Genomic DNA, 13,774 nt, shown 5'->3' on the forward strand with positions numbered 1-13,774 from the left:
GCCCATTTGCTTCTCCACCCCCTCCTCTCCTTCCTCTCTGTCTCTCTCTTCCCCTCCCGCAGCCAAGGCTCCATTGGAGCAAAGATGGCCCGGGCGCTGGGGATGGTTCCTTGGCCTCTGCCCCAGGCGCTGGAGTAGCTCTGGTCACGGCAGAGCGACGCCCCGGAGGGGCAGAGCATCGCCCCCTGGTGGGCAGAGCGTTGCCCCTGGTGGGCGTGCCGGGTGGATCCCGGTCGGGCGCATGCGGGAGTCTGTCTGACTGTCTCTCCCCGTTTCCAGCTTCAGAAAAATACAAAAAAAAAAAAAAAAAAAAAAGTAGGAGAAAAAAAAACGCACTTCAGGCTCACGAGCCTGGTCCACAGAGCCATAGATCACCCCCAGCCCCCAAGGCTCTGACGGAGCAGAACCCATTCCGTTTTGATGTCTCTGGACCCCGACGAGGCTCCCAGGCTGCAGATGGGGCCGCTTCCAAACAAGGCCGCCTGCGCTCCACGGGCTCTGCCTCTCGAAGGTTTACACTGAGATGTACTTGGCTTCCGCCCATTTCATTTTAACATCCTTTACGAGAAGAGTTATCTGCCTGAGGCCAATGCCCCCACACCGAGCGAGCAAGGCCGGGAGAACTGTTAATACCAAGTTTGTCTAAGATGCGCTGAAAAGACGGGCTGCCTCGGGTCAGGGACATTCCTGGAGCAGCCGGGGGCCGGGAGTCCTTATGCAATGCCGGCCCTCCGTGACTTCTAGGGCAGTTCTGTCTGCACGAGGAATGCAGGGAGGGCTCGGAACAAAGGCCTCAGCGGAACAAGGAGCATGAAACACGCTGGATTCTTGGCTGGTGACATGTTTCTATAAGAGGGCAATGCCTTCCATGGGCATTCGTCAAGCAGGCTATGGAGATGCCCCAAATGAGAATTTTTTTTCCTCATTAACTATTTTTTTAAAAAGAATAAACCGCGCTCAGCACAGACAGGTTGAGGCACGCAGGAGAGCAGAGCTGATATTCATGCAGGTGAATCTCCTTGGTACAGGGCGGAACATGCTGGATCCAACCTCCCCTTGCTACACTCTGCTCTGCAGGTACAGACCCCACCCTCACACCTGGAATGCCTCACTCAGAGCCTGGAGCATATTTGAGCTGGTGACCATCAATTATAAATTGTGACCATCAATTACGAGTTGATTTCACACAAAAGTCCAGATTTCTGCCTTCTCTTGAAGAAGCAGAAGACCTGCTGACATAAGCCCACCTTCCACACGACAGCTACAGGCTGGGGCTGGGTAACAGCCATTCACTTTCAACAGGGTGTGGGTTTCTCCAGTTTGCCACAGTCCTCACCACTCCCTATTGTCTCTCGCGCAGTATAGCCAACAGGTGCCTGCCATTTGCAAGCATGCTACTGTTTTCTCGTAACTACCTGCTTCACTCACCTTGCTTAGTTAGTTCACTGAGACATTTAGATTTATGACTCCTGCTATTCCAGGGGTTTCCACCAAATAGGCATTTGCACTATAAGTACCTTATAACAGTTGTGGGATGAAAGGTATTTTTCTGCCATGAAAGGAACTTTAGGCACCAATAAGCTAGTCAAAATGTTGGCTCCTTGGAGGTTTTGAAATTGTCATGGCTGGAGTGTTGTAAGGAGAGTGAGTGAGAAAGGTCACCTGCCTTCTCTCTCTACCCCGAGACAGGCTCCCACAGCTTTGAAACGGCACCCTTTGCTCTAGGAGACTGGGACGAGAAATCAACAAGGTGGGCCCGACAGGGAGATAAACCCTGGTGTCCCCTCGCCAGCTCCGCCCAGACCGAAGCCCCTGCCTGGCCCAGGGACCTCTGCAGCCCTGTCACCCGCCTCCTCCTCTTAGCCCAGCCCCACGCCCTGTCCCCCCAGCCCCACGCCCTGTCCCCCCAGCTCCCACGCCCTGTCCCCCCAGCCCCACGCCCTGTCCCCCCAGCTCCCACGCCCTGTCCCCCCAGCTCCCACGCCCTGTCCCCCCAGCCCCACGCCCTGTCCCCCCAGCCCCACGCCCTGTCCCCCCAGCTCCCACGCCCTGTCCCCCCAGCCCCAAGCCCTGTCCCCCCAGCCCCACGCCCTGTCCCCCCAGCCCCACGCCCTGTCCCCCCAGCCCCACGCCCTGTCCCCCCAGCTCCCATGCCCTGTCCCCCCAGCCCCACGCCCTGTCCCCCCAGCTCCCACGCCCTGTCCCCCCAGCCCCACGCCCTGTCCCCCCAGCCCCAAGCCCTCCTAGCATCCCTGTCAGGCTTGCTGGCACATCGGACCCTATTTTATTATAATCCACGATTATTTTTATCTGACGTCTTGGAACACACCCCCGAGGCTTCTTTAAGAGTTATAGTCTCTGTTCCTGGAGCCTCTGAACAAACGACCAAGGTCCCTGGAACAGGTGTTCCCCATGCACAGAGGTGTCTTGTCTGTCCTGGTCCCAGGACGGTGGCTTGAAGAACTCCCCAAGCTCACTGCTATGTGGGACTCGGAGAGAGCATATGAGTCACAAGTGGCAGCTTCCCTCTGGGATCCCCAAACCATGTAAGCTCACCCTCACTGGAAAGCTCAGCCCTGCTGGAGTCTGGGCCAGGGCTCCCACAGGCCAGCCTGTTGCCACAGTCGTCCCACAACAATCTTTAAAAATAGATCACCTTTGCAAGCAGGGCAGGCGCCCCTTGTCAGCCCAGTATGGAGTCTCGGGGCTCCTAAGAGGTTTGTTTGGATGAAGATTTGGGGCATTTGAAAATAAAAGATGAGGGAAAAGTTGAACAGAGATAGACAGCAGAGGCTCTGGGGAAGCTAAGAGTGACAGACGCAGGTGGTGGCATAAAGCCACCGAAGGGCCTGGGCACTGCTCCGCCCACCTGTTCACCTATTCCCGAGGCGGCGACAGACCCACATGGGTACAGGGCAGCGGGGCAGGCAGTGCCCGCCACCTGGAGGGCTGGCTCTCACCGTGGTGCTTGGGCTTCCCGGAGGCGGCGGCAGCGTGGGCAACACAGTGCGCGGACACGGCAGCCTCCTCTTCGGCCGGTGCTCCGCTCAGGGTGATGTGATGCGCCTGTTGCCATGGAGACAAGAAACATGCCTGTTTACATGCTCAGCCGCAGTGATGGGGAACTAGCTGTTCCTGCTGGGATAAGCAGGAAGCCAAGGAACTTTCTAGCGAGCTGGACGGTGTGATTTATGTGGAGGCACAACCCACCCTTGCGAGGGAGGGATTTTAAAAGCACTGCGTGGTCCGGGCGCCAGAAAGCACCGGACGCGGTGTCCAGATGGCTCGATAATGCGGCTGGGGCCCATTACTCAGTCACTTAAGAGCCCATGCTCCTCGGACAGCAGCGTCAGCAGGGGAGGCCGGAGGGCCTCAAGGAGGACAGAGAGGAAGTGGGCAAGCCCAGGCCCCTGCTGGGTCAGCCCAGCAAGCCTCCACAGCCTCCCCGCCCAGAAACCTGGGCCCTCCGCCACGCCTGATCCAGCATCCTTTGCAAACTGTCTCAGGAGAGCGGCCCCAGCGCAAAACGCCGGCGTTCCTTAAAAACATAGCCGGATTTTAATAAGGAAAAACACCCCCCTGTCAGACAGTGAGCATAAAATAACAGTATTTCTTTCAAATGAAACACAAGACACAAGCTTCCGACACAAAGACATAAAATTCATACATAAATAAAAGAGGTTAAGTTACCCCTCATCTGCCTTGTCGACATTGGGAGTTTTAAAACTGCGTATCAGTAACGTTTACATTCGATAAACATACTTACAGATCGCCTCCTACAGGAGAGGCATCGGTCAGACTTGTGCAGGCAGGACAAAAAGAAACAGACAGAAAAAATGACGTCACACGGTGCACTAACGTGCGAGGGTGGGTCGTTTGCAATTAACTGTCAAAGCAGAAAGACTAAAATACCACCTGTTTCAAGGAGAGGAACACTAGATTGGGTTGGGTCCAACACACCAGCAACAACTAATATCTAAGCTGCACAAGTTAATTCTTTTTCATTTGTGATATCCATTGTTATTTCTGTAGCAATTTTTATTGTCCCCATTTTATAGATGAAAAGACTGAGGCTGTTGAGTGGGTGACTTGCCCACCATGTCCAGCAGCTAATAAAGGATAGGGAGGAGACTCTGACCTTGACCTTCTACCATGTCAGGAAGGTGCCATCCCCCTCCCCCCTCCCACCCCCCACCCCCCCCCCCCCCACCCCCGCGCTCGCCTGTGGTGACAGACATCTCTAACAAAGCCAGCACACTCTGAATGCACCAATTCATTTTGCCTCCAGGAGCTATGACTAATCCACGGGAGGTGGCCCAGTAGATAAAAGCCACACCACTGGGACCTTCTGGAACAGACAGGCAAGCCATAGAGACTTGCTCTTTTGATGACCAGTGAATGCATTTCTGAGACAGTGATCAGAGTAGACTCCAGACGGTGGCCTCTTCTATCACACGTTAAAATTAAAGAGTTAGGAGCTCTCGGCTTTTTAGGACAGGGGCACCTCCACGTCAGGGCTGCTGCTTGTAACTTTTATTGCCGCATTAGAACAATTGGAATTTCACCTTCATAAATGCTCATGATATCCCTTCTTTTGAAACTCCTTTTGTTATAGAACAGGGGTCGGGAACCTTTTGGCTGAGAGAGCCATGAACGCCACATATTTTAAAATGTAATTCCGTGAGAGCCATACAATATGTTTAACACTAAACAGAAGTAAATGTGTGCATTTTATGTAAGACCAACACTTTTTTTTTAAATTCATTTTAGAGAGGAGAGAGAGAGACAGAGAGAGAGAGAGAGGAGAGAGAGACGGGGGAAGGAGCTGGAAGCATCCAACTCCCATATGTGCCTTGACCAGGCAAGGCCAGGGTTTCGAACCGGCGACCTCAGCATTTCCAGGTCGACACTTTATCCACTGCGCCACCACAGGTCAGGCCTAATACCAACACCTTTAAAGTACAATAAGTCTCTGAATTCTTTTTAATAACGTTGTTATGCTGTTGCTAACCGATGATGAATAAAGTACTTCTTACCATTAATGCGACTTCTGGTGCTGCATGGTTTTGCTGATGGCTTTGTAGTCTGGTTGATACGTGGTGAGGTTAAGCTTCATGCGGGCATTGAGACTTCCATCCGTTAAACGTGATCGTAGGTTGGTCTTAACGTTCTTTAGATGTGAGAAAGACTGCTCACATGCATACGTAGAGCCAAACGTTGTCAGTACAGCAATACTCACACGCTGCAGTGTGTGGTTTGTGACGGGAAGTGCGTTCCAAGTTTTGACAATCAGCTGGTCCGCAGGTTGAAGTTTTTTCATTTCTCCTCAATTGTGTTTGCTCACCAACTTTGCTTGCTGTTGTGCAAGTCTTTCCAAATCTTCATTCAGTGACTTGAACTTATTCGCCCACATGTCTGAGGCCTTCAGGTCAGCACCTTGTAGCTCAAAATCTCTGACGGAGACACCGGGGATGTAACTCAGGTTGGCGCTGTCCGCTACACACTCGTGTGGATGGGTGATGAACTTAAAAAGACGAGTGCGCTCACGAAATTCTCCAAAGTGTGCTTTGAATGACTGCAGGAGATTAGATGTGAAGCCCACTAGCCGCTGGAGATCAAGATGTTGAGCAGGGTCACTTGCTGTGCATGCATCTTTAAACTCTCCCAGTTTTTCAAAGTGTAGTAAACGACCTGTTTCAATGTCCTCGATGAAGAGTTCCAGCTTGTTTTCAAATGCAAACACTGCTTGTTGAAGGGATAAGACTGTATTTCCAATGCCTTGCATTTTCACATTGAGCTGGTTCAGATGTTCAGTCATGTCCACGAGATAGTAGAACTTCAGGAGCCACTCAGTGTTAGCTAACTCAGGATGCTCGACGTTTTTCATTTCAAGAAAAGTCTGAATTTCATTCAGACAAGCTGCGTAACGGCTGAGCACCTTCCCTCTTGACAACCAACGCACATTGCTGTGCAGAAGCAGACCAGGATAATAATTCCCAACTTCATCCAGCAGTGTTTTAAACTGGCGATCATTTAAAGCTCGGGCAACAATAAAGTTGACCACCCGAATGATCAGCGAAATCACCTCACCAAGCTACTCGCCACACATCTGAGCACAAAGCGCCTCCTGATGTAGGATGCAGTGAAAACTTAGGATGGGTCTCTTTTCATGTTCGCAAAGAAGCGCTACGAATCCGCTGTTTTTCCCCACCATGCACAAGGCACCATCGGTACACACCAAAATAAGTTTATCCATTGGTAGATTTTTTTCTTTAGCGAACTCAGTGAAAGACTTGAGTAAATCCTCCCCTCTTGTTGTCTCTTTCATAGGCAAAACAGCAAGACTTTCCTCACATAGTGTGTCACCGATAGCATACCTTGCAATCACGCTGAACTGGGATAAATGGCTTATGTCTGTTGACTCATCCAAAGCGAGAGAAAAGAATGGTGCTGCATTTATGTCCTTTACTTGTGTTGCCTCAATTTGATTTGCCGTCATGATGGTACGATCGTGAACAGTTCTTGCCGACAGAGGCATGTCTTTTATTGGTTTGATTATCTTGTCTTTATCCGAAAAGTCGTCAAAAAGTTCATTGGCAACATCAAGCATGAATGTTTTGGCATACTCCCCATCTGTGAATGGCTTTTCGTTTCTCACAATTGCTAAAGCACCCTCAAAGCTAGCCGAATTCCAGTCACCTTGTTGGGTCCAAACACGGAGTTGCTGCTGACTAGCTTGCACTCTGCACAGTAGCTCTTGACATGCTTTCTTCCTGCTGTCCCCTGCTGGATATTTCAATGCAAATGTAGTATGGCGTGTGTTGAAGTGCCGCTTTATATTTGACCGTTTCATTGATGCATTTTATCATTGCATATTAGACACACTGCAGAACCTGCTCTCTCCACAAAGGCGAATTCCTCCGTCCATTCCTGCTGAAAAGTACGATACTCCTCATATTTTTTTCTTTTAGCCATCTTCTTCGTTAAAAGGGTTTCTGCAATTAGCTAGCTGACTACTTGCTTAAAAGGAGGGAAGTTTACTTCCTGACCTCACAACGACCCGTGTACGTTATGCATTATCCAATAAAAATTTAGTGTTGTCCCAGAGGACAGCTATGATTGGCTCCAGCCACCGGCAACCATGAACATGAGCGGTAGTAAATGAATGGATTGTAATACATGGTAATACATGAGAATGTTTTATATTTTTAATGTTACTATTTTTTTTTTATTAAAGATTTGTCTGCAAGTCAGATGCAGCCATCAAAAGAGCCACATCTGGCTCGCAAGCCATAGGTTCCCAACCCCCATTATAGGGTATAAATAAATTGAAGTGATTTTGGCAACCCCAGAATTAGTATCCTCAACGTGGCCTGAACTTCTGACTGGAAATCCTTCTTGAATAATGGGTGCCCCGGAAAGTGACTGCACGGAGTCAAGACAGTAGAAGCCACAGGGACAGAGTCAAAGCATTATGTGCTCGGCACTTGGGAACAGGAAAAAGAGAGAGAGGAATAGCTGGCCCCACCACAAGCACACACGGAATCGTGTTTCTTTTCTGGTTTTGCCCTGGGTTAACTCTCTCTCCAAGCCACTACTGGAGAGGGCACCCTGCCTAGGGTACCAGAAAAGACTGGACTCATATTGTTACAAAGACTTTAAACACTCAGGATTTTAGCTGGAAACTCAAATTCAAAATGATGTCATAGTGTTTCATTACTACCCCCTTTGACTGTGCAGGTGCCCTGGCTGGGTCACAACCATGCAGCCTTCCTCTGCCCACCCCCTAGAGTCCTCACTGTCTCTCCACCCCCTCCCACAGTTCTTTCCTTCCATGCCCAGCTCCCAGCACACCGTCCATCACTGTCAAAGCCAGAAACGCCCTCCCCTCCCAGGAAGCATTATCTGAGATGGTGAAAACGGGGGAACCATCTAAATATCTATCGGCAGGGGAATGAGCAGATGGCGGTTGATTTATACCACATCTGAACTCTACTGACATATCTCAACATGGCTCCATTTCAAAAACCTGCCCTTGAGTGGGCAGCAAGCTACAAGAGGACGCAAACATGGTGGCCCCACTGAGGGCCAGGTGTCTGTTTTGAAGTGGAAGAACCTCTTCCATGTCTAATAGACAAAGCAGGTATGGAGGCAGGTGGAGAGGGCCAGGAAGCCCACCCACCGACTCCCACCCAGCTGCGCCCCCCCCCCCCCCGAAGGCCCCTATTGGAACATGAGGGCTCAGGGGGACAGAGATTGAGAACCACAGGTCCACACTGTACAGGGGCTCCTCAGGGAGTGAGAGCCCAGGAAGTTCAGAATGCTGGTGAGTAGATGACACCATCTTTCCAAACGAAACCACTGCTCACAATTCTGCAACCACCCTTTGTTTGCTGAGAGGATAGAAGTACCTCCGTTATGTCCACTGATGAACATTTAAGACCTAGTTGTAAGCATTCACAAGTCACAGGGGTCGTGCTGGCCTCTCCTGGCTTTTTGCAGGAGCCACAGAGACGCGCCCATCGGGGATCTGCAGCTTCATGGCCCGTGGTCCTCAGTATCTATTCATCTCCCTAGGGCTGATTCCTCCTCTCAACCTCTGCTGTTTTCACTGTTTTACGGTTAAGTGTTTATCAGCTGTCATCCAGCTGAGGACTGCTGAATATTCCTAATCTCTTGAGCTGCTAGCGTGTTCTTCGTGGAAAACAAAAACAAAAACCCTTTAATATCCATTTAAACCTTTAAAAACCATACTGAGCAAGGACCTTAGTTGAAAAGCCTCATTCACGAGACCAATCTTCAAAGCCTGCCAAGGGGCAGGGCGGCTGTTGCATTCCGGCTCTGGTCCCATCGTGCATGTCTGGGGGTAACCGGCGACTCCTCAGCCCCTGCACCGCTGTCCTTAGATGCCCCACGGCTGGAGCTGGCTGACTCTTATCTAACTGGGCCCCTTGGACTCGTAAAACGTACAGCAGCTCTTGAAGTGACGAGTAACAAGGATGTTTCTACTTGTGCAGGCAGACCCCTCCACGTGAACACTCCACTTACAACACCAGGATTCCGAGGGGAACCCCAGTTCTTGGTGGATAAAAGAAATAGACTCCCTTCCCTACTCCCATTTGGTGGTAATCAGGGGACCACCGATTCAGAGCAAAATCCCTCCCACGGCAAAGTGGACAGAACGTGAATAGCTCAAGGGCCATCAGTGGACAGAAACTGAGTCTGTTCACCCTGGAGATGAGATGAGAACTCTCAGGGGTGGAGACGGGGGCAGAGGAAGTCCTCAGCTTACTACCAGCCGGCCGGGATCTCTTTGTAAAAGCTCAGGGCCGGCAGAGGGAGCAGGAGTGGGGGGAACAAGGGCGGGGGGGATAACACCCACTTCTCCCAGGCCTGGTGCTACGTGCATCACAGGTACCACCTGCTTAATGTCAACGTGACTAGTGAGACTGGTAACAGCCCCATTTACCAAGGAGGAAATGAAGCCTCAAGGAGATTTAGCAACTGGTGGAAGGTCACCTACTGGCAGGACACGGACTCAAACTAAGGCTCACGATCCCAAATTGCGTGCTTTTCTGGTCTAACATCTGGTTGTTAAGAGGGTCAGTGTTACAGGATGATTTTCTAATCAATGCGAAGAAGTACGATTTAAGAGTCGGGGGAGAAAGAGCTGCGAAGGAGCAGACCTGGCCCCAGCCTGAACGGGCTGGTTAGGGCTGACAATACGTGGATTCCGAAGCAGTTCTGGGAACTAACTGGAGAGGGCGCCATCGAGGGGCGTTCGGCTGCAGGTGGCGGATGCCACACAGGTTAAGTTGCGTGTCACCAGGTGCCTGCATTGCCGCTTTGATTCAAATTTCTGCCTTAGTTCAACAGTAGCTCAAATCCGTTTGTCTTTGGGAGGTGTGAGTTTGCCGTATTTTCTCTTTTTTTAATTCTTATTTATTGATTTTAGCGAGAGAGGAAGAAAAAGACACAGGAACATCCATCTGCTCCTGCGTGCGCCGGGACTGGGATCGAACCTGGCAACCTCTGTACTTCCGGAGGCGGCTCCAACCAACCCAGCTACCTCGCTTGGGCCAGTTTGCTGTGTTTCGTTTGTAACCGACCAGCTGTGAAGCTGCAGCTGCCCATTCCGCCCTCCAGCTGCGAGCTGAACACCCTCCCAAAAGGCAGGGTCCTGTTGAACCCGCAATCACAGCTTCCTGTCCCGTGCCATCTCCGCCCAGGAGGGGAGCTTTCAGGGCTCCACACAGCCCTGGGGCATGGGGCAGCGGGGGCGGAGCTGGGAATCCCCGGGGGGCAGCGGGGGGGGGGGGCGGGGCTGGGAATCCCCGGGGGGCAGCGGGGGCGGAGCTGGGAATCCCCGGGGGGCGTGCAGGCTAGGGGAATCGCTGGGTGCACAAGGCAACGCAGAACTGAATTCTCGGGGCTCCGGGATTGGCCGGTTTCTTTTAATAGCCAAAGGCCCCGGTGGCAGCGCTCCAGTCCTCAATTTTAGCTCCTCCAAAGGACTGGACAGGAAAGGTCCTCCTCTCTCCAGAAGGGTCAGCACCAAAATAGACGTGCCGGGGCTCGGGTTTCCGTCATCTTTCGGTTGCAAGCTTGTGCTTTCTTAAAAAATGTAACTAGGGGCCCTGGCCGGTTGGCTCAGTGGTAGAGCGTCGGCCTGGCGTGCAGAAGTCCCGGGTTCGATTCCCGGCCAGGGCACATAGGAGAAGCGCCCATCTGCTTCTCCACCCCTCCCCCTCTCCTTCCTCTCTGTCTCTCTCTTCCCCTCCCGCAGCCGAGGCTCCACTGGAGCAAAGATGGCCTGGGCGCTGGGGATGGCTCCTTGGCCTCTGCCCCAGGCGCTAGAGTGGCTCTGGTCGCAACAGAGCGACGCCCCGGAGGGGCAGAGCATCGCCCCCTGGTGGGCAGAGCGTCGCCCCCTGGTGGATCCCGGTCAGGCGCATGCGGGAGTCTGTCTGACTGTCTCTCCCCATTTCCAGCTTCAGAAAAATACAAAAAAAAAAAAAAATGTAACTAGGTTTTCTGATTAGAACGGTCATACCTACATATAATTTTTTAAAGTCTTAAGTGACAGAAAAGAACAAAATTTGAAACGCCCCCTCCCCTCAGTATATAAGCCCCATCCTCTCCTCTCCCCACTCCCCATCTGAGTTCTTATAGCTCACCGCTGTCAACAGAAACTGTATCCCAGAATACTCACGTGCTTCACACATACACACACACACACACACACACACACACACACACACACACGAGGTCGCAACCTGGCCGGCCACCTCTCAGCTCAGATTCGTCACCCACCCACCCCGGGGTTCTCGCCACAATGGCTCCTCTGTCCTCCCTTCGATCTTTGGGGTGTCTCAGCATCACCTCCCTGAGATTCCACCCCAGGTCAGAGGGCCCTGTTGGGAGCTCCAGCATCCGGTCCCTCTCCCTGTGGTGCACGCCTCAGCTGTAGTTTCAGGTTCATCTGCATGACTATCAAATAAAGGCCTATCTCACTCACTGGGCTGCTCCTTGTGGGGGGCACCCCTGACCCCTTCCATCAGCCCCCGAGCCCACCCCACTGTAGGGCTTCATCAGTTCTGGACCAAATGAGCGTTCTGGCCTACGTCTGACTTTCTGAAATTAATGATACACTTTGAACACCTGTCATGTCAGGACATGGCCATCCATCCCGTCCTCCTTAGTGGCTCTGTGGTATTCCATCACATGGATACACCATAATTTCATAACCAGTCCCTATGCATGGATTTTAGGGTAGTGCTCATTTTTCACTATTGCCAACACGACTATTTTGCTGCTCAGAGAGCTTTGCACACTGTACACATCTATCTGTTAGTAAGGTTCTGAAACCGATGGCTTGAAGTGTCAGTGCTTTATAAAATTGGAGACGGAATATTGGTTGTTTTCTTCCCAACGTGGTGCCAACCCGCACACCTACCAACCGGTTTCCCATACCCTTGCTCATGGGTAAGTGAACAACAGCATCTACTTGGTTTAAATAATATTGCTTTAATAACAAATGAGGCTAAGGATTATTTTTGTACGGTTATTGGCCTTTTGTGTTGCCTCTACTATAAGTTGTCTGTGCCTGTCTATCATCCATATTTCTACCGAGTTGTGTTGTAGATTTTATAAGAACTCTTTCTATATTTTCCTCTCTGACAATTACTTTTTGACTTTCTTATATTTTGTCAAAGAGAAGAGTTTCATTTTTATGCTGTCAAAGTCCTCAGTTTTTCCTTCTCCTCCTCTCTCTGTCTCTCAATCAAGGTCCATCAGTACCTATGTGCAAGAAAGATGCCACACATGTCACCATCAGCTGCTGCTGGGAGGGGAAGCCTGCAATGTACTCGTCACTCACATCTTGGTATTTTTCTGTATGGCTTGACTTTTTTCATATAAAGAACATTGTCATTTGTATTAAAAAATAGTTATTATGCCCTGGCCAGTTGGCTCAGTGGTAGAGTGTCGGCCTAGTGTGCAGGAGTCCCGGGTTTGATTCCCAGCCAGGGCACACAGGAGAAGCGCCCATCTGCTTCTTCACCCCTCCCCCTCTCCTTCCTCTCTGTCTCTCTCTTCCCCTCCCGCAGCCAAGGCTCCATTGGAGCAAAGTTGGCCTGGGCGCTGAAGATGGCTCCATGGCCTCTGCCTCAGGTACTAGAATGGCTCTGGTTGCAACAGAGCAATGCCCCAGATGGGCAGAGCATCGCCCCCTGGTGGGCATGCCAGGTGGATCCCGGTCAGGCGCATGCGGGAGTCTGTCTGCCTCCCCGTTTCCAACTTCAGAAAAAAAAAAAATTATTTAACAAGAAACAGTATGGCACCTGAATTATGTCATTCTCAGAACATTTTGATAATGCATAAAATCATAATTGCATTCTGCATGTTTCCTAATTTTAAATGAAAAATGGCTAGAATTTTCAGAGATTTTGAAAATTAAAATGAGCCCTGGCCTGTTGGCTCAGTGGTAGAACATCAGCCCGGTATGTGGACGTACCAGGTTCAATTCCCAGTCAGGGCACATAGGAGATGTAACCATCTGATTCTTCAACTCCTCCTTCTTCTCTCTCTCTCTCTCTCTCATTCTCTTTCTCTCTCTCTCTCTCTCTCTCTCTCTCCCTCTCTCCTCCTCCCACAGCCATGGCTTCAATGGTTTGAGCAAGTTGGCCCCAGGCACTGAGGATGGCTCCATGGCCTCACCTCAGGTGCTTAAAGTAGTTCAGTTGCTGAGCAATGGAGTAATGCCTCAGATGGGCAGAGCATTGCCCCATAGAAGGCTTGCCGGGTGAATCCCTGTTGGGGGGCACATGTGGGAGTCTGTCTCTGCCACCCCACCTCCCACTTAATAAGAAAATAAAATTAAATTAAAATGAGCATGTTATAGCAAATACACAGCCATTAGCACCAACCAGTAAGACACACGGCCATTTGCCAAGTGGTATGAATCTGCCAGGAGCCACACGTGAGCACCTATCGGAGGTTACCTAGGCATGGACACAGTCAATAACTCACCCGAATCGGGACCCTGAATCAGGATTTTCTGACCTCAAAGACCTAGGTCGAGTAACTGACAGAATTCAATTACAGTGTGTCCGTAAAGTCATGGTGCACTTTTGACCGGTCACAGGAAAGCAACAAAAGATGATAGAAATGTGAAATCTGCACCAAATAAAGGAAAACTCTCCCAGTTTCATACCTGTTCAGTGCAGTTCGATGTGGGCTCACGCACAGATTTTTTAGGGCTCCTTAGGTAGCT

At 51.0% G+C, this 13,774-nt stretch overlaps 1 protein-coding gene across 3 annotated transcripts in view; it reads right to left on the reverse strand.

Moving 5' to 3' along the window:
• Positions 1-13,774, reverse strand: part of TTC23 (tetratricopeptide repeat domain 23) — a 66,296-nt gene that overhangs the window by 23,835 nt on the left and 28,687 nt on the right. For 2 of the 3 annotated variants that reach the window (XM_066355727.1, XM_066355728.1), the window contains exons 7-8: positions 3,767-3,799; positions 2,961-3,066 (exon numbers count right to left, since the gene is read on the reverse strand). In XM_066355727.1, coding sequence (XP_066211824.1) covers positions 2,961-3,066; positions 3,767-3,799 — 139 coding nt within the window. The remainder of the gene's footprint in view (positions 1-2,960; positions 3,067-3,766; positions 3,800-13,774) is intronic. The other variant, XM_066355729.1, reaches the window with a different exon arrangement.

Source organism: Saccopteryx leptura, chromosome 13 (genome assembly GCF_036850995.1).
Source record: "Saccopteryx leptura isolate mSacLep1 chromosome 13, mSacLep1_pri_phased_curated, whole genome shotgun sequence".
NCBI classification, from domain to species: domain Eukaryota; kingdom Metazoa; phylum Chordata; class Mammalia; order Chiroptera; family Emballonuridae; genus Saccopteryx; species Saccopteryx leptura.